Source organism: Cricetulus griseus, chromosome 4, assembly GCF_003668045.3.
Source record: "Cricetulus griseus strain 17A/GY chromosome 4, alternate assembly CriGri-PICRH-1.0, whole genome shotgun sequence".
NCBI classification, from domain to species: domain Eukaryota; kingdom Metazoa; phylum Chordata; class Mammalia; order Rodentia; family Cricetidae; genus Cricetulus; species Cricetulus griseus.
This window is the reverse complement of record NC_048597.1, coordinates 183,413,535-183,435,179: the sequence shown is the minus strand read 5'-3', so window position 1 is coordinate 183,435,179 and position 21,645 is coordinate 183,413,535. Positions and strand designations below refer to the sequence as shown.

At 37.8% G+C, this 21,645-nt stretch overlaps 1 protein-coding gene across 8 annotated transcripts in view; it reads left to right on the top strand.

Moving 5' to 3' along the window:
* Tcf12 (transcription factor 12) overlaps positions 1 to 21,645 on the top strand; it is a 251,544-nt gene that overhangs the window by 163,008 nt on the left and 66,891 nt on the right. For all 8 annotated transcript variants that reach the window (XM_035443796.1, XM_027411205.2, XM_027411206.2 and 5 more), the window contains one exon: positions 16,345 to 16,480. In XM_035443796.1, coding sequence (XP_035299687.1) covers positions 16,345 to 16,480 — 136 coding nt within the window. The remainder of the gene's footprint in view (positions 1 to 16,344; positions 16,481 to 21,645) is intronic.

Sequence of the window (21,645 nt, the reverse complement as noted above, 5' to 3'; positions counted from 1 at the left end):
AGCATGCAGACAGACATGGTGCTGGAGAAGGAGCTGAGAATTGTGCTTCTTGATCCACAGGCAGCAGGAGACTGTGTGCCTCACTGGGAGTAGCTTAAGCATATTAGACCTCAAAGCCTGCCATCACAGTTCTTCCACCAAGGCCACACCTCATAATAGTGCCACTCCCTATGGGCCAAACACTCAAATGCATGAGTCTATGAGGCCATTCCTATTCAAACCACCACAAGTAGTAATTTTAAAACTTATAAAACATAAAAGTATAAGTTTAACAGAATGTAAGACGTTAGCAGTGAAAATACACAGTAAAATTGGGAACAATCAAAGATCTGATCAGAGATATAGATACAAGAATATTTAAAGATAGAAAATAGCAGTGATGTGGCTCAGCAGGTAAGCATATTACCTACTCAGCCTGACAACCTGAGTTTGGTCCCCGGAATCAGAAAATAGACAGAGAACTAACTCCCATAAGTTGTTCTTTGGCCTCTGTGTATGGTCATATGTTATTTATTGTTACATACAATAAGTAAATAAATGTAATTTTTAAATTAAAAGCAAAAGATTAAAAAGCTGAAACAATTTTTAAAAAGGATTATTTACCATGATTTCACTATTTACTTCAAAGCAACACTAATCAGCAGGACAGCCTTGTATTTGTATGTAGATGGAAACATAACTCAAGGAACAGAACAGAGAGCTGAGAAAGGGCCCTCAGATATATGATGCTGATGCAAGCAGTTCAATAAAAGATTATCTCTTCAGTGTAAGGTACTATGTATATCAGTGTGGAAAAGAGGAGCTTTATCTCTTATACTTTATAAAACTTAAGTTTGAAATGGAACTGTAATTTGAAAGCTAAAGTAATGATACATTTAAGGAGAAAACATACATGAATGTTACTACCTCAGAACAAACAAAAATTATTTTACAAAAACTTTTTTGTGTATGTGTGCTTTTCTGAATGTGTACCATATGAATACAGAATCTTTAGATGCCAGAAGAGGATATCAAAGCTAGAATTAGTTTCAAGTGGTTGTAAGCTACCTGATTGTGGGTGCTGGGAACCAACCTGGGTCCTACGTAAGAACATTAAACATTCTTAACTGCTGAGATACCTCTCCAGCCCCAGACAAAAATTCTTAGGAAAGAAGTAGAAAGCATGAGGCATGAAAGTAACCAAAATTTAAAGTGTACTCAACTTTCACCACCCCACTCTCCCCCCAAAAAAGTACACCATCAAGAGAAAGTAAAGGGAGCATTGTGACTGGCAAAGGCCTGTAGTCCTAGATACGCTAGAGTCTGATGCAGGACCACCTTTTGAATCACGTGAGTCTGGAGATTGAGGCCAGCCTCAGGGAACATAGCCAGATCCCATATCCATCCATCCATCCACTCATTGAATTCATTCTTTGGCAGGAGAGAGAGGGGGGTGGGAGAGGGAGAGAGGAGAGTACGTGTGTGCATATATAAAGTATTTTAATCATACTCATACTCCATTACTCTATTCTCTCCTGTAGAACCCCTTCTTCCTAAAAAATTCCTATTTTCATGCCTATCTCCTCCCCCAAAAAAGATAGAATGAAAACCTGCTCAGTTTAATTAGGTATTCTTGCATGAGGGTGGATAGGAGTTACTAAAGCATGGGTGACCTACAAGTAGGGACACCACTGAAGAAAGGGATTTCCTATCCCTACCCACTTGGGGAGGAGTGAGACTGAATGAGGCTCTCTTCTATCCTTGATGGAAGTTTGACAGGCTTAATCTTGTGTGAGTAACCACATCTATGGTGAGCCTTTCTTAGGAAACTTCTTTTAGCAGTGGGTACACATAATGCAGAAACTCTTTTAACCAAAGTTTGGAGAACGAGTGACTGCTGAGTGTTCAGTCCTAAGCAAGATGTCTGTATCACTTCTAGGGAATGGAAGATTCAAAGGATGGTAGAGAAATGCTGTGAAACACTGTCTTGGCTATGAGGTGTCCATTGCTCTAATAAACTCATAACAACTGTGCTTACCTGGATGAGGTTTTTGGCTTTGTTTTAGCTTTTTTTCTCTAAACAAAGAAAAGCCAAAATTTAGAAGATATCATACATATTTTCTCAAGTGATAATTTATCTTCTAAATTTAAATTTATAGATAAGATATATGGCACATACATCTAACATAGATCTTGTGCATAAAGTATATGATAGTTCATGATAATGTAATAGGAAAAAGTTAACCTATTTTGTAAATGGATTTGAGCAAACATTTTATAAAAAGATATAAAGAAGACTGATTAGCATGTGCACACCACATTATTAGCTATGTGGTGCATACGAATTAAAATCATCATGGTATACCATTGCATATCCACCCAAATAACTAAATTTAAGATAATGAACATCACCAAATATGGAGCGGCCTCATGTTGATAATGGGACTATCATAGGGCACAGTGATGTTAGAGAAATAGTACCAATTATTTTTCAAAGTTAAATATGCAACTATACCATAACCAGCAATGTTATTCATGAATATTTTTCCAAGGAAGACTGACTTATTGTTCATAAAAAGTTTATGTCAAGAAAATTCATAGCAGTTGTGTACATGTTATCTTAGAACTAGAAGCAACCCAGATGTTCAGTAACAGAATGTATAAACAACTTGTGCTGTATTCATCCATTGAATATTGCTCAGTAAAATGGAATGAATTAATGACATAGGTAGAAAGACCAGTGAATCTCAGTGCAGTGTGTAAATGTGTCCAGACTTTGAAATACATAATGTATGACTTTATGTTCAAACACCTATAAAATGGTAAAACTGTTGATAACCTAATCTCTGGTTACCTCTGAGAAGAAGATTTGGCTGTGTAAGGGGTAGGAATATGCTTGGTGTCTTAATGTGAATTCATCAAAACTGATGAATAAACTGAATGCCCAAACATTGTATTGCACATAGAATATATGCATTGAAGCCGAGTAGTGATAGTACACGTCTTTAATCCCAGCACTCAGGAGGCAGAGGCAGGTGGATTTTTGTGAGTTTAAGGACAGCGTGGTCTACCAAGTGAGTTCCAGGGCAGCCAAGGCTACACAGAGAAATGCTGTCTTGAAAAACCAAAAAATAAAAGAATATATGTATTGAAAACAAAAATAAAGTGTAACTGAGGGTGATGGTACATACCTGTAATCCACTTGGGTGGTGGAGTCAGAAGGGTTGGGAGTTCAAGGCCTGAATAAACATTGTCATAAAATGTGTATGGGGGGGTGACATTTATAATAGCCCCTAATGCTAAAGTAGTAAGGAATAATTTTTTAATAATTTATTTTTTTATGTATATTGGTGTTTTGCCTGCCTGCATGTTTGTGTGAGGGTGTCAGATCCCCTAGAACAGGAGTTATAGACAGTTGTGAGCTGCTATGTGGGTGCTGGGAATTAAACCAAGTTCTCTGGATGAGCAGCCAGTGCTCTTAACCACTGAACCATCTCTCCAGCCCCATATATTAGGAATACATTTTAACAACCCCCCCCCAAAAAAAAAGTGGGTAAAACCTCAACACTGAAAACTAACCAGTGCCTCAAAATGTTTAAGATCTCAGCAAATGGATAGCTGCACTGCTATTCCATCAACATCGTAGGTAAATTCTTTTCAAATGGATCTAAAAATTTTAATGCAGCCTCAGTTATCATCCTGTCAGGGATTACTTTGTGTGAGAATTAACAAGCTCATTATAAAATCTTTAGAAATACAAATGGCCTGGAATATCAAAAGCACTGTTCTTTGAGACGAGCAAATTGAGGAATTTATCTGCTTAACTACATGACTTAGTAAAAGCTACAATAACTAAGCAGTATGACACTAGCATGTCACACTAGCATGATTGGAAACCATTATGCAGACCAAGATGTCCAGCAAAATAGAAACCAGAACTTAAAAACACTTGACTGGTTCATTTGATTTTCAGTTGTATTTTACCCAAGAAAACATGTTCATATCTATCTGGGCAAATGTGAGCATTATTCTTTCTTTACACTAAACACCAAAAGTATTCAAGTTGAATCTTGGACTTGAATATGAAACTAAACCTATAAGATTTTTAAGAAGGAAATAGAGCCAGGTGTTGGTGGTACACACCTTTAATCCCAGCACTCGGGAGGTAGAGGCAGGTGGATCTCCGTGAGTTTGAGGCCAGCCTGGTCTCCAGAGCCAGTGCCAGGATAGGCTCCAAAGCTACACAAGAAACCCTGTCTCGAAAAACCAAAAATAAATAAATAAATAACCAAACAGGATATTTAAAAAAGAAAATAAAAGAAGAAGAAGGAAATAGGCAAGAATGCCTCACCAATGTGATGGTAAGCAAAGGATTCCTATACAAAACCGAGAGAAATAAACTCTGTTAGACTTGATCAAAACTAAAGTGCATACTATTCTTGGAGAGGGCCAAGGTTCACTTTTCAGCACTGACACTGCATAGCTTACAACCATAAGTAATTTCATCTTATCAATAAATAGATGTGTTACAGAACTTAAAGGAGACTCCAAACAGTGATGTTCATAGAGCAAAATACAGAACTGAATGCAAAGGCTCCTCATTTTTTCTTGGGAGTGTGGGAAGTAGATGTGTTGAAGAAGGTGTAGGCTCTTCATACCTCAGGCAGAATTGTTTGTTTTTCAAGTCTATGACAGATATTTTGCATTACTATTAATAATTTTGGGGAATTAAAATTACTAATAGAGTGAGAACAGATAGCTTGCAGGAGAATGCCATAGACTAAGGGAGCAGGCTACCAGCCAACTCCACCAACTAGAAAGTGGCCATTTCCATTCATTACAGACTAGTAATATCTTTCTACTTCAGTGTCAGAGCTAGGTAGTGATAACAGAGATGGTTAGACCTTCTAGGTTTGTACATTTTCTGTCTGGTTGTTTACAGAACTCTTCCTGATCCTGATAATTGTTTTCCCTCAAAATATTAATTTTTTTTCCAAATAGGTGTATATTTCTTATACTTCTCTTTTTTTTTTTTTTTTTTTTTTTTTCGAGACAGGGTTTCCCTGTAGCTTTGGAGGATGTCCTGAAACCAGCTCTTGTAGACCAGGCTGGTCTCGAACTCACAGAGATCCGCCTGCCTCTGCCTTCCAAGTGCTGGGATTAAAGGTGTGTGCCACCAGCGCCCGGCTTTCTGATACTTCTTATACAGTCATTTGTGGCCAGTGTTATATTAGCCTATTCTTTTCCCAAGAGGATTAAAGATATAAGGACAGGTCCAGTCTTTCCTTACATAGCAACAAACCTACCTACAGTGGTTTGACTGAAATGTCTCCATATTCTCTGGCATTTGAAACTCAGTCTCCAGTTGGTGGTGCTGCTTGAAAGGTTTAGGAGGTGTGACCTTACTGGAGGAAGTTTGTTACTGGGGTCGGCTTTAAGAGTTTAAATGCTTGAACCACTCTCAGTTATCTCTGCTTCACACTTGTGCTTCAAAATGTGAGCACTTCATTTCTGCTTCAGCCACCATGCCTATTGCTTACTGTCGTGCTTCCCCACTGTAAAAGACTCCTATTGTTCTGGAACCATGAACTAAACAAACTCTTCTATAAGGAGCTTTGGTCATTTTTTTTTATCACAGCAATTGAAAAATAACTAATACAAAACCCTACTGTAGGTACCTTGCCCTCATATTTCCAAACAGACATCAGTTAATCAAAATACATTCAATGAAGAAATTGCAAATAGTAATATAAATTGCAAATTCTACTATATGGAGAAGATAAAGAATTGAGGATGTTTAATTTTAAGAAACAATAGGAGGGGTTCAGGAGATAGCTCAGTCAATAAAGTACCTGCCACACAAGCATAAAGACCTGAATTTGGATCCCCAGGAACCAAGTAAATAATGGGGCATGGCACCATGTATCTATAACAGGTTAGGGACAGGGAGGTCAGCAATAGGTGCCTGAAGTTCATTTGCGAGGTACCATAGCCAATTGGTACCTAGCCAGTAGATAAATTCCAAGATTCATGAAAAGTCCTTGTCTTAAAAAGTAAGGTTGAGTGTCGTAGAAGGCAACTGACATCTGGACTACACACATAACACATGTATATACACAGTTGCATGCACATTTGCATACCCCTACACCTCTACATAAACATGTACATACACCTCATTACACATAAAAATCAAAAGACATAAGCTCTTTAGTTCTGATCCCTACCCTGTCTAAAGGCCCTGTTGCCAATGAGGAAATCAAGGGTTTTTCTGCTCACCGACAGGAAAAAGTATGCCAAATCTGATAAAAGCAAGAACAAGGAGTTCAGTCCTCACAACCCCCATGGTAGAGTGGGAAAACTGACTCCGGCAAGTTCCCCACACACACACACATACCCAGAGAGAGAGAGAGAGAGAAGAGAGAGAGAGAGAGAGAGAGAGGAGAGAGAGAGAGAGAGAGAGAGAGAGAGTAAATATGTAAATACGATTGTAATGTAAAAAATACAATTTTTAAAATCAATTCTGTGATCCCTGTAGGGATCCTTGAGAGAGATGTAAACAACATCTATTTTTTTCTCCAAAAATCAAGACAAAATTCCACCAAATTTCACCCTGGGAAACCCTTCCTTGGTGAGCTTAGGTTTTCTTATAAGAGTGTGGGTGGTGTTCCTCCCCTGAGCAGTCACAGCTGGAAAAACCTTTACTCAGCAGGGATGAGAGCTTCCTCATAGCCATATAGATGGAGCTTCTTGTCTCCCCATTCTATATACTCCAGTGCCTCCCCCAGGCCATGTGCAGTTAAAGGACAATTGCATTCAGCAGGTAGTCTCTGCAGGAAACTCAGATGCTGGTCTTGTGACCCTTCCTACTCCTTCATAAGAAGCAGTAAACTGGCCAGGCATTGGTGGCGCACGCCTTTAATCCCAGCACTCGGGAGGCAGAGACAGGTGGATTTCTGTGAGTTTGAGGCCAGCCTGGTCTCCAGAGTAAGTGCCAAGATAGGCTCCAAAGCTACACAGAGAAACCCTGTCTTGAAGGAAAAAAAAAGAAAGAAAGAAGAAGAAGGTGTAAACTGTCAGCAAGCCCAATTGAATAATCCTTTTTGCAAGGGAATGCAGTTGAACTCTCAAGATGGTGGTTACTTGGTTGGAACGACCTTTACTCATATAACAAAATAGTATCTGAACATGCTCCCTTTCCAGCTTCCACCCTGAATTAATAAAGTGTCCAAAGTATTGGTAATGACTTGAAGCTATGCAGGTTACACAAAGCGTTTAATGAAATCTTGTCTTAGACAAAACACTTGTGAGGGTCGTAATTAACAGCTCGTTTTCTGCAATTCTATTGATTACTCATTCATGATCCTTTGTTCTCAGAATGATAACCACCAGTGTGGATGTTGCTATCTGATGAGATTCTTAGGACCGAATTCTTCAATAGCTTGTAGATAATTGCTGACACTCCTGAAATTTCAATGTAAATTAATTAGCATCATAATACAATTATTTTATAAATGTCAGTGTTTGCCAAAGTTTAAATTTATTGCAATCTATTTTCTATTCATTTGTGGGAAATTATTTTGTATGCCCTGAGTTCTCACCCTTTCAGAGTTTCCATTGAGTGTGACTTGAAATGAAGGGCTTCTTGTTCACCCTGTGGTCACCTGTCATAATCTCTGAAACTTCAAGTGGAACTAGTCAAACTACTGTGATTTTTGTTCTGAAATGAAAGAAGTACACATAAAAGTTGCTGTAACATTTTACTAATTTTGCTGTGAGCACACTTTGTGTCTTGATCATCAGCAGAAGAGGCACTCGAGTGCCAAGAATGGAGCTGTGACTGTGATAGGGCTTTGTTTTTCTCTGTTTAAGCATGCTCCCTTCTAGAAAAGACAGACCTTTGAACAGCTGCTTGCCTTTATGTAATAAGACAGTGTACCGTGAAATTAGACATTGCATAGGCACTATGCAGCAGAAATATTTTGAGATACATGACTCTAGTATTCCCAATCTTATTTTCCTAGAAAACAAATTAGTAATAAGGACTCAGTACTTGAAGTTTTTAATCATAAAAATAATGCTTGCTTTAAAAAAAAGAAGAAGAAGAAGAAGAAGAAGAAGAAGAAGAAGAAGAAGAAGAAGAAGAAGAAGAAGAAGAAGAAGAAGAAGAAGAAGAAAAAAGGATCTTACTCCACAGGCCAGGCTGGCATCAGCCTTGTTGTAGCCCTTCCATCTCAGCTTTCCAGGTGCCAGGATTACAAGTGTGTATCACCACTTCCAGCCTGGTGCTTACAGGTTTTTTACATATGGTAAACTAGGCCTTTACTTAATATGAAGGTAGGAATAGATAGGAATATATTTAGTAAGTATTCACGCCAATCCATTTAATGGTAAAAAGTAGTCTAAAAAAGCAAGCATACATTTACCATCTATAAAGATAACAAATACCCTTCTTATTGCTGTCTGACTCTGAATCCACTTAGGTACTATTTTGCATAAATGTTCTTCCTTTCTATGAAATCACATTTATAATCTTTTCAATCTAACAAAGTTCACATTAATAAATGATGTTGGCCAAGCTTACTACTTTATTTCTTTACTTAACTTTCAGGGCATACTTACACTAAAGAGCTTTGTGTTTGACCTATGAAGAGGGAGAGAAACCTTACAGATGTACCCATAAATCACTAAAGTTCTTTAGAAAGAAATTAGTTCTTTGGGTTACTGGTTTGTCATATATAATTCAAAGTGTTACATCCTAGAGACTTCGTGTATGACTTAGAAAGGATGCTTTTTTATTATTACTCATTGTTACCTTTTTACAAATGAAGTCTAGAAGGCTATGAAAAAAAGGTTTTTTTCTAATAGTGTAGTAAGAATTGAATGCTGTCATGTTTCAGAGTATTAATTCTGCCCTGAATAAGACAGCTTGTATGAATAAAACTGGTTTGCCTGTTTCTCTCTCCTCTGGGACATTAGTATTCTTTCTGCTTAAGATACCTCTAGGCCAAGATCAGTGGTAATCAATAGTGCATCTCGTTTATTTTAAAGCAGGCAGAAAAGTCAATAATATAAGCTGATACCTAATTTTATTTTAGGAGACTAAAAGTAAAATAGGTCATTATGTTTGCTTTGGTGTTAGCAACATGTTTAAGGAAACAAATAAGGGAAATTGTATGATTTTGTTATTGATATAATACCAAAATGTAAGGCTATTACAATAACAATGTAATTTTGCTCTATTTTAAGACATATTTTCCATTGATTTATTGGGTATGGTTTTATTTATTGTCAGGTCCTTTCAGATGAAATTGTGTCCTAAACTTGGTCTTTATTTCTTTTAGTTCTGAATTGGGTCTATTTAGTTAACAGGATAAACTAACATATAATGTGTTAAGGAAGTAACCTCCAGTGTGTTTACTTGGCTTACTCATGTGAGTCATAACAGTTAAAAAACGGGGAAATTATTCATGCTCTGATTCAGACAGCGGAGTGAAGTAACAGCCTCTATGGTTTTGGCATCAATAATCATGGTGAAACAAGGAGTAGGGCATTTTTTGTCCAGGTTTGTCTATAGGGAAGGGAAAAGCTTATCAACACTAGTTAGTAACAAGCAATCATTTTTCCTCTTAAATTTGTCTTTTTCATTGTGTACTCAGTACACATTTCCAAAATCCCCCAGTTTGTCCTCCATAGATAACTCAGCTTTAGGATTTAGACTACAGAGTCATTTAGAAATTACTCAAACTTTTTCTAAGTTTGAGTATTTACTCAAAGTAAATAAAAAGTTTGAGAAGTTACTCAAACTTTTTCTAAGTCTTTGTGTATGTTAGTGAGATTCTTGAGGTTTCGGAGTCTTGTGTGAAAGGAGAAGCTCAACTAGCCTAGACTGGATGCTCTAAATGGTAACTGAGATAGTACATTTGGAAATGCCACTAGTGAGTCTTCAGTGTTGTTTGTTATTATTTCCTCATGGCTTTTACTTTGAAAAAGTTAAGACCCAAAGAACAGGTAAATAAGAGTACATTGTATGTTATCTATTCTTCACCAAGATTCATCAGTTAACATTCCACTTTTCAGTGTGTGTATACAATCTATATTTACTCTGGACATGCAGAATCATGGGAGAACATGATTTTTTTTTTTTTTCTGTTTTTGATTGGGGCTAATACAGCTTGAGTATATTCTTTGGCTTCAGACTCTTACTTGTTACCTCTCCCTCCAGTTGTTTGCACTTTTGTCTCTTCTCTCTTCATCTAGTCTTACTTTAGCCATGGGGGATTTCAAAAGCCAAGAAGCTTGAATTTAGGGCAGACCAGGTCTTTAGAAACCCCACACCATTGCATAGGGCAGAAAGTATTATGCCTGAGAAATAGAGAATTAGAGTATTGTTTATCTTATTTCTTCACACAGTGATATACAGAGGAAAGTGAAAAATAATGGAATGTTTTATGATAACTAAGTCATCCTCCATATTTCAGCTATTAAGCTTTGCTCTTCCTAGGGTTGTTGGTTTTGCATGCATGGAGAGAAGAGGGAAGATTTGTTCATGTAAACCATCTACCCAGTATCACAATCAGGATTTGAACATAGGTGTCTAGTTTGCCTTTACTTTTTCTAAGACATTAGTATGTTTATTTGGTCACCTTATACAAACATGAAAATGCACTTTTCCTCTTTTTATCATTTAGGTCATTTGTGCTTCTTTACGTGACCATTTTGACATCTTTGAAGAAGTTGGCCAAGTTTTACTCATGTGCAAGTGTGTTCGTATACATGCGTGTGTGTGTGTGTGCGTGCCCATATTATTACCTAAGCAATTACTACTATCTCTCTGAACTCCGCCCTTTAACCCTCCATTGAGGCCTCAGATTTGGGAGCAAAAGACTGATTATTTACTATGATGCTAAAGTCCCCCATTGTAACAAGAAACCATAGCTGTTACAGAAATCATCAGCATGACAGGGTTGCATTTAAAGTAATTTCAGAAACAAGTCCAGTTTGACTGACAGAATGTCATTTGTTGGTCCTTAATATAAATCATTATTTATGTGCTTGTAAAAAGTTTGCATAGCAGGAAGCCAGTGAGATGGTTCAGCAAATAGGAGTACACCCTAAGCAAGCCTGGTAACCCCACCCAAGTTTATTACATGAAATCCACATAAAGATAGAAGAAGAAAACCAACTCCACAGAGTTTTCCTCTGACATCTAGACATGTGCCATGGTATTTGCACCCTCACCTCCCCCAAACACACAAACACTCCATGCAGACACATAATTATATATAGATTTTTTTTTTAATTTAATGCTCTATAGAGATGGTTCAGCACTTAGAGCACTTGTTGCTCTTATAGAGGGCCTGAGTTCATTTGCCAGCACCCACATGGTGGCTCACAATACCTGTAACTCCAATTCCAGGGGTTCTTACATTCCTTTTGAACTTTAAAGGCACTAAGGATACATGTGGTGCACATACATACATGGATGATAAGTGCTCACATAAATTTTTTAATTAATAAAAGATTGCCTCAGTAAGAATTTGTATAGCATAAACAGTATAAAAGTTCTGATAAGAGAAATATTCATGTCTATCTCTATATATTCCTTTCATATGTTCAATGAACAGCGTCTGTCTTCCATGTGAGAAAATACTGATAAAATTATCAGTGGCACTCAGTCTGGTATTGAGCAAAGAGCATACCTATTAAAAGAATTTTTTAAGGTGCATAACCTGTGCTTTCAAGCATGTGGAGATCATATGTTCCATATATCCTGATCTTGCTATTTAAAGAATGCTGCATCTGCCTGTCAAAGGCAAAATAAAAACAAAACAGATGTGTGGTGATTAAAATTTATATATAATGTCTGGGAAACAATGACTTCTTTAGGTCCCTGCTCTCAAACAGAACATAATTGGAAGACTCATAGCTAAGGTTTTGTTGTATGAATAGGAGATACATATGTGTGTGATATTTACATTTAAATTGCTCATTTTGTCCCTTATGTCATTGCTTATGGAACTTATTTTAAGATAGATTATTTCTCCTTTGTGTCTCATCACCTCTTTCTCTCTTAGTCTGTTGAATGTTGCATGTGTTAGAATTTATAAAATTGATGCTAAATAATTACATTGGTATTGTGTAGTCTTTGTTTACATGTCATAATATCTGGTAATTAAAACTACTTCTACCCACTTGTCTACTTCATAAAAGAATACATAAGCTCTGTCTGAAGAAGAATTTGCTTGTTGAGGAATCTGAAGAACACTGTTCTTTTGTTTTGGTTTTGGTCTTTTTTTGAAACAGGGTTTCTCTGTGTAACAGCTCTGTCTTGGAACTTGCTCTGTAGACCAGGCTGGCCTTGAACTCACAGAGATCTGCCTGCCTCTGCTTTCTGAGTATTGGAATTAAAGGCGTGTGCCACCAACATCCGGTGAACACTATGTTCTTAAAACTATTTCTGAAAGATATACAGATAGCTTTTGGCTGATGTTGTACTTTGTTTCATGTGTGCTTCAGCATTGTCACGTGAGCTATAAAGAAGTTGACATACCAGATGAGTGAAGACACTATGGCCAGTATAGAGGTTAAAGCAAAGGTGATAGCCAGAAGGACATTTATAGCAGAAGCACTTGCATGGAAAGGAAGTAGGCTAGCCTTGCACAGCTGCATAGATTGCTCTGCATCCCTCCTGAGGCCTGAGGCATAATAGGCCCAAGCTGAAGGCTACCTTTAGCATATAGCAATACCAAATGTCAAGAACCACAGAAGTAAACTCTCAAATAAGGACCCTAAGTTTGTAGTTTTAGAAACGAGAAAAGGGAAGGGAGGCTGGAATGTAGTCCAGTGGTTAGGAGCACTGGTTGGTCTTGCAGAGGAACCTTAATTTGAGTCCCAGCGCTCACATAGTGCCTCACAACCATCTATGACTTTAATGCCAGAGTATCTGATGTCCTCTGCTGGCCTACCTAGGTGCAAGGCACACATGTGGTACACAAACATACAGAAAGACCAAACACCCATGCATATAACTCAACTAAAAAGAAACTAGAAAGGAAAACAGACCAAACTGAAAGATAAAGGCAGACATAAACAAAACAAACTAGAAGTCAGAAGAGAAAATCAGCTAAGTCAAAAATTGGGTCTTTGGGGGGTGTGGATGGTATCCAGCATTTGGGAGGCTGAGGAGAATTGCAAATTTGAGTCCTTCCTTATACATATAGTAAGTTCTAGACCAATATGTATTATATGCAGTACCATATCTTTAAAAAGTTTAAAAGTTGGCTCCTTGGAAAGATCAACAAAATTGAAAAACTTATACCTAGATTGGTAAATAATAAATCAGGAGTGAAAGGGTCACAATGCTACTGCTTCATGAAAATAAAAGGGAGAAGTAAATGCCACAAGCAGTTACATGCCAATACATATTCTAGATGAAATGAACAAATTCCTAGAAACATATACTGTCAAGGCTGGCTCAGACTTAAAACAGAGAAAAGCAAGAGAATCAGTAATAGAAGTCTTTGCAACAAATAAAACAAACAAACAAAAAATTACAAAATCAGGCAACTGATGGGGTGGTGAGGTGATGCATCTAACAAAAATCTAGTGCCTCTGCCAGTTGAAGCTCAAGCCTTTAATCCCAGCACTTAGAAAGCTGAGGCAGGCAGCTTAGACTATATAGCAGATTTCAGACCAGTTGAGAATGCTGTGTGAGCCTGTTCTACACCCACTTAAAAACAAACAGAAACTAGTACCCTTTCTTGTTAAGACCATTTAGTAAGATAATGATAGGGAACAAGAGTGATGGCTCAGTGGTTACAAACATTTACTGCTCTTCCACAAGACCTGAGTTCAATTCACAACTGCTTGTAACTCTGTCTTCAGAGGATCTGGTGCCCTCTACAGGCACATATGTGTATGTGGGAGTGCTTGCACCACAGCTTAAGAAAAAATGAGATAACGATAGGAAGGAACTTCCTCAAGTTAGGAAATGTATTTTTTTTAATGAAAAACAGCCAGTCACATATTCAAGATTAACACTGAAAGCATTCCCCTAAAGCAATGTTGTTTTCACCTCTTTTTTTTTTTAAGATTTATTTATTTATTATGTGTACAGTGTTCTGCCTGCATGTATGCTTGAAGGCCAGCACCAGATGTTGTTACAGATGGTTGTAAGCCACCATGTGGTTGCTGGGAATTGAACTCAGGACCTTTGGAAGAGCAGGCAGTGGCTCTTAACCTCTGAGCCAACTCTCCAGCACCTGTTTTCACCTCTTATATTCAGCAATGTATTGGAAATTATAGGAGAGTAAAGAAGTAAAACTACCCTTACTTGTAGACAATGCAACCTTTTCTTTAGAAATGCTTAAGGGATTCACCCTAAAACTATTGAAGCTAAGAACTGGAGAGATGGCTCAGTAGTTAAGAAAGAGCACAACCTGCTCTTTCGGAAGACCCAAATTCAATTCCCTGCACCCAGATCAGGTGGCTTACAACTACTTTTACTGCAACTCCAGGGGATCAATACCCTCTTCTGGACTCTGCTGGCACCTACACTCATGTACTGCCCCCACCCCCACCCTTACCCCATACACACAAGGTGAATGAACTTCATACTAAGTAAAAATAAATCATCTGTAGAAGGTTATATTAACATGGACTAGCTAGAATAGGTCAATCCACAGAGGCAGAAAGCAGGCTAGTGGTTGCCATAGGCTGAGGAAAATGAAACACGGAGTAACTGCTTAGTATGTGTGGGTAGAAGAGGAGAGGAATGACTGCTGTAGGGCTGTGGAGTTTCCTTCAGGCATGCAGCAGTGATCTGCTAATGATTATACGTAATAAGTATATTGAGCCTCACTGCTAGGAGACTGTTTTAAACAGCTAATTTTATGTTATGTGAATATACTGTCATATTTTTAAGTGCTCAAACAGTAAGAAGTCATGTAACTTAGTTTTTCTCAACTATTAGAATGGAGGCAGTGATTAGAATACAGTAGCTGCTCTTCCTATGCTCTGCTCTCTTTCTGACTGGAGTGAGTTTGTTCTTGTAGCATGTCATGATGCTCAGCAATAAGAACATGAAGATGACAGGGTATTAGGTATATATATAGCAGGAGAGTAGTTAATAAGCTGGAGGAATTATGTTTTCATGCCCGAAAGCATCCTCTGAGGTTCATTTTCACCACCCTTCCCTAATAAAGTCACTTCTCATTTCTTGTTTCACATTGATGTGTTACTTTTCATTTCAGCTACCAGAAATTTCAGACCCAAGTTCTGCCAATTATTACCTCACTTTGTTTGTAATGAGGTCACCAAATCAGTGATTTGGGTTAGGGCTGCTGAATCACTAAATTTCAGTGATGGACCCATGCTCTATCTCTAACTTTTGTCCTCTTGATGGATTCTTACTCATATTTTGGGTGCCTGGACATTAGGAAACCAACATATTTATTCATTAATAAACCCCAAATCTTAACAGGAGTGAATAATTATTATGGGCCAAATAGAGCAAGATACATTTTTTTTATCATGGAATCCAAGATACATGTGACACATCTTGGGTCTTGTATTTGAGTCCAAGAAGCATAAACTGAACAAATCTGACATAGGGGACAAAGTAGCACATGGAACAGACTGAAGCTGGACCACTTTCATCCTTCAGTTCACATGGTGGGTGGTATGTCCCCTAAAGCATTTGAGGCAATGTTCTCTGTGCCATTTTATAAGAAACCAAAGTGGAAGAGAGTCTTAGAGGACCATGTAAGGGATGAGGAGGAAGGACACCCCGCTCCCTTCTCTGTGTCATGAAACGAATGAAGAAATCAAGAGGGATTAGTCTCATAAATATGGGAGCTCTTCAAATGGTCAGAGTATCCAAAAAGAAAAAGGAAGAAAAGAGTCAGCTGCCTGTGTGATCATGAAAGCCTTCAATCGAAGTCCAGGCAACCACTTTCAAGAGTATCCATATAATTAAAGGATACAATCACATAGTCACCAAAATGTACTTCAACCCTGAGATTAATGTCTCTACATAATTACTAAAAAGTAGACAAGGGAGCTGGGTATAGTGGCACATGGTTTTAATCCTAGCACTCAGGAGTCGGGGCAAGTAGATCTCTGAGCTTTAGGACAGCCAGGGCTACACAGAGAAAGTGTCTCAACAAAACAAATACGACAAAAGGCAGGCAAGGGAAGGGTAAAGAATAGAGTTTAAAACCAGTGACCTAATGGAATTTAAAAAGTATTTACTGATTGCTTCTAAATTTTAAGGCATTAATAAAGGTCCTTTCTGTCAATAATTCAGAAGTGATGAGCTTGGTCATTAGCAGCAAGATGACATGTTTCCTTGGCCTTGTTTTATAGTCTAGTCTCCTGAGACAAGATCTAGGACTTGGGAGCCCAGCACAGCTGTCTTCTTCAGGAAAACCTGGAACACCATACTACTCGTTCTCAGCCACAAGTTCTAGGAGAAGACCGCTCCATGACTCTGTAGCTCTAGGTGAGTGTTGGACAGAAAATCCCATCTCTCAGATGTCCCGCTTCCTTAGTCTGTACTTATGGCTGTGCTTTAGTGAGAAGAAATTTACTTTCTTGGTCATCATTTGGACGTCAAGGTATATCTACATACAGATAATGTACAGGCTGAGTATTCCTAACCTATACTCCAAAGTGCTCTAAAATATGAAACCTGTTGAATACTGACATTATGCCATAGAAAATTTCATACATGACTTCCTGAGATGGGCCACAGCCATAAAGTACACTAAAATATGTATGAAATTACCCTTGCACTACATAAATAAGGTGTATATGAAACATAAATGCACTTAATCTTTACATGTGGGTTCTGTCCCCAAGATACTGCATTATATTCATACAGATAGTCCAGATCTGAAGACTAAAACACATCTGGCCACAAGCATTTCAGGTAAGAAATACTCATCCTGTATGCATTAGATACATAACAGATGAAGTTGTCAGAGTTCCCACTGTTGTAAGGAACTCTTGAATCCACTTTGTATTCAAGGTTTAACTAAGGTTTTGGTTGACAATTTCAATATTTAAACTATAATTCTCATCAATATGAGCACTGTGGTAGATATACACTATGTGCTTTTAGCACCCCCTGGAAGCCATAATTTTTTATTTATAATAAATTTTCTATTTTTTGAAATTAACAGTTATATTCCCTTTTCTCCCTCCACCCCATCCCATTCACCCTCAACTTGTTCTCAGGTTCATGGCCTCCTTTAGTTGTTGGTTTATATGATTATTCTTAAATATATAAATATAACCTGCTTGATCTGTATAATGTTATCTTTATATATGTAATCTCACAGATGACCTTTTAGTATTTGACAACTGAAAGAGGAGTTCTTCCATGGGGGACCATTTCTCTTGCTTTCAGGATCCCCTAGTTCTTTGTTTAGAATAGACACCCTCGAGGTATTCCCCTTCCATGTGAGCATGTCTGTTGATGATGTTGATTTTTTCAGTTCCTGTTTAGGCAGCCATGTGAAACCATAATTTTAATAGATTTTAAGCAAACAATTTAATATTCTGCTCCGTGAGAGGATTTAGCCAATTTTTCTTCTTCTACCTAGCAAGTGTTTTCTTCTTAAATGGAAACTTAGGTTCTATTTTTAACACCTAGATATTAACTAAAATGAAAATAGAGCTGAATGTTTTACAAAATATTTTTTTAAGATTTTATTTATTTATTATGTATACAACATTCTGCTTCCATGTATATCTGCACATCAGGAGAGGGCACCAGATCTCATAAAGGATGGTTGTGAAATACCATGTGGTTGCTGGGAATTGAACTCAGGACCTCTGGAAGAGCAGTCGGTGCTCTTAACCTCTGAGCCATCTCTCCAGCCCACAAAATGTTTTTTTTTAATTCCTGTCTCAACAGTAAATAATCCTGTTATTCCATGACTTTAATTCTGAATTTAACATAAAAACTAAGGCTCAAAAGATGTCTTATACATAATAGTAGGTCACTCACCTGAGATAAATTTTAAGATTGTTGTGAGTTTTCTGTTGTTGTTGTTGTTTCTCAACTTTTCCTTCGAAATTGAGATAAAATTAACCAGCACTTAACTTATTGGCATGAAAGTGCACAATGGAATCATATATAGGACATGCAGTCTTGTTTAGTTCAGAGCAGCATGCAGAAAGAAACCCTATATGCAGTAAGCATTCATTCATACTCCTCCTTTACAATGTTGGATATTTATGTCAATCATGTGTATATGCATGTATTCCTTCGTTCATCCATCCATCCTGACAAAACCAGTCTATTTTATGCTGCTGGGTATTCTGTAATGCTTTCTATATAAGCAGTGTTTAAAGTGAAAATTTTATGTGATTTTTTTTAATTATAAGAAAATAAAAGTTGTAAAGGTAGCCTAGCTCCTAAAGTAACTGTAAACCAAAGTAAAATGTGCTATAGTTCTTATTTCTCAAATATTTGTCTACTGCCTCAAGCTAATATATCTACCTCCTGTCAAGCCATGTATTTTGATGAGCTATTTCTAGTCTCTAGGTATAAAGTATGAATAAGGTACATAGAAAGGACACAGTGATGGTTGGATTGCTACATCCAGAAAAGAATTCTGGTGTCTTTATTTCATAGGAGCATGGTCATGTAATATATATGGGTGCTATTAGAGTCAGCCCTGCTGGTTTAGATTAGCATTCTTTTTGTTGTTAAAGAAATGACAACTTACAAAATGTTGTCCATCTAGGCTTTGCTTGTCCACCTGATGAATTAACCCAGTAGAGGCTTCATCTGTTTCTGTATCAGGTTAGTCTACAGGAATATCTTCTTCACAGACTCTATGCACACACTGTAGCAACAAACAGTCCCCACAAGTGTGCTGCTACCAAAGAAAACCAACTATTGAATAACTAGAAAAGAATGGGGATATAGTCCATTAAAATCCAGGCTTAAAAGTCAAGTTTTCCATGAATTCAAGCTTCATTTCTATTTGATTATGATATGGATACTATTGTTTATCCAGTGCATCTTTTCCAAAACTCAATGAGGTTGTAATGTTGATATTAGATTACAAATGAGGAGCTCAAAAGGAATGTAGTATGTAGTGTTTCTCTTGATACTCAGAGGAGTCCTATCCATTTCCTGTGTGAATACCAGTTAGTAGATTATTATTGTGATGCCCAATGCTGTTGCCAATCGTAGCCTCTCCTTGGCATTGCAGTGTGTGGTAAAATGTGAGCAATTAGAAGAACTTTAGAGAGCTACAACTTTATTAATGTTTTTTAAAACCATTTAGGTACTTTAAGAAATTATTCTAGAGAGCAGTAGCTCTCTAATTTATAATTGTTTTGGTCTACATTAATAAGGGCTGAAAGTTATTAAGTGTGGGACAGGAGAGATGGCTCCGCAGCTTAGAGCACTGGTTGTTCTTCCAGATGTCCTGGGTCAATTTCCAGCACCCATAGGATGGCTCACAACTGTTTGTAGCTCCAGTCTCAGGGGATCTAATATTCTCTTCTAGCCTCCATGGGCATTGTATCCACATGGTACACAGACATGCAGGTAAAACACCTATACACATTTTAAAAAACATTTAAGTGTCACAAATGTTAGGCATTGCATTATCATAGAACATGAAACTCACAGGAGAGGTGGTGCCCAGCCCTTCGTGCATCTAAAGGAACTGAAGCACAAAGAGGTTGAAATAACCTTCCCATGTTCATATTGCTGCTGTACTGATTGTAGCCAGCTTACTCTCCATCACATTTTGCAGCCTCCCCAAACTAGACTGAATCCCAAACTGGAGATAGTATGTGGCTAATGATGGGATACAAAAGAAAGATCTTTATTCTGATAACTACAAGCCATAGGAGCCATTTCCTTGACTGATTTTGTATGGAGTGTAGCTTTCACTCAAGAAATACGTTATAAGGAAGCATTTCATCAGGAACAAAGATTTTGCTCTAAGTCTTAAAATACAGAATATGCCAGATGTTGTTTACCTTCGGCACTTCTGTTTTAAGGAAATGTGGGCTACCTCTTGGGAAAGGGATATCTATGCTGATGAATGCTTTTTGCCTTTTTTATTGTCTAATATTTTCCACATGATGCTTATAAAGTTGCTTTCTTAGCTTTACAACCTTCTGGGATATTACCTGTAGAGAGTCCACAGACCAAATTTACATAAATTTCAATCTTTATAAAATCACATTTTATTGTATACGATCATTTACAGCCCAGGAAAATGCTTTCTTATTTAATTCTAATTTTTGCAGTTTTAAAAAATGTGGAATTGGGACGGGCGTTGGTGGCACATGCCTTTAATCCCAGCACTCGGGAGGCAGAGGCAGGTGGATCTCTGTGAGTTCGAGGCCAGCCTGGTCTCCAGAGCAAGTGCCAGGATAGGCTCCAAAGCTACACAGAGAAACCCTGTCTCGAAAAAGAAGAAAGAAAAAAAAACAAAAAAAGTGGAAATTTTCACATTAGCCTTCCTAATAGTGAATCCCTCTGAAAATTCTGAATTTGATCCATTATTTTTATATAGTTGGAAAGCTGTGCATATCACTTCAAAAAGTAAGATGGAAAAGTTGTAGATTTTGTATATAAGGAAAATTAGAATACCAGTTAGGTAATAAAAATAGTCATATTTTCATTTATATTAATTTATATTAGAAATCCACATTTTGAATCTGGAGTTATGGCTCAATATTTATGAGCATGTACTGCTCTCGAAAAGTACCCAAGTTGGAAGCAGAAGCAGACACAGCTAAACACTGAGCTGAACTCCTAGAATCCAGTTGTACAGAGGGAGGAGTGATGAGCAAAGGGGTCAAGACCAGGCTGGAGAAACCCAGAGAAACAGCTGACCTGAACAAGGGGGAGGTGATAGACCCCAGACTGATAGCTGGGAAACCAGCATAGGACCAACCCAGATCCCCTGATCATGGGTGTCAGTTAGGAGACCTGGGCAATCTATGGGGTCTCTGGCAATGGATCGGTATTTATCCCTAGTACACAAATGGACTTTGGGAACCCACTCCACATACAGGGATGCTTTCTCAGCCTATATACATGGGGGGGGGGGGTGCTGCACTAGGCCCTGCTCCAAATGATATGACAGACTTTGAAGATCCCCCATGGAAGGCCCCACCCTCCCTGGGGAGCAGAAAGGGGTTGGGATGGGGTTTTGGTTGGGGGCAGGGAAGAGGTGAGGGAGAGGGAACTGGGATTGACATGTAAAACAAGCTTGTTTCTAATTTAAATTTAAAAAAAGAAAAATAAAGGATAAAAATAGAAAAGGACCCAAGTTTAGTCTCACATACATGTGGCAGCTTATAACCATCTGTAGGTAATTCTAGCCCCAGAAAGTCCAGTCCTGGACTTGGACTCCAGGGGTACCTGTATTTAAACATGTACCTACACTCACATATGCGTGGGCACATACACACAGATAAACACACATACACAGCAGTTACACATAATTTAAAATAAAATAAGAGATATACATTCTCTCTGTGTTCATTTCCTGAAAAGGTATGCAAACTTTTAATAAAAGTCCAAATTATACTGTAGTGCCGAAATTTCAGTTTCACTAACAGATTACCAAAGTGAATGCCTGTAATACTAGATGTATATATTGGCTGCATTTCATAGCATAT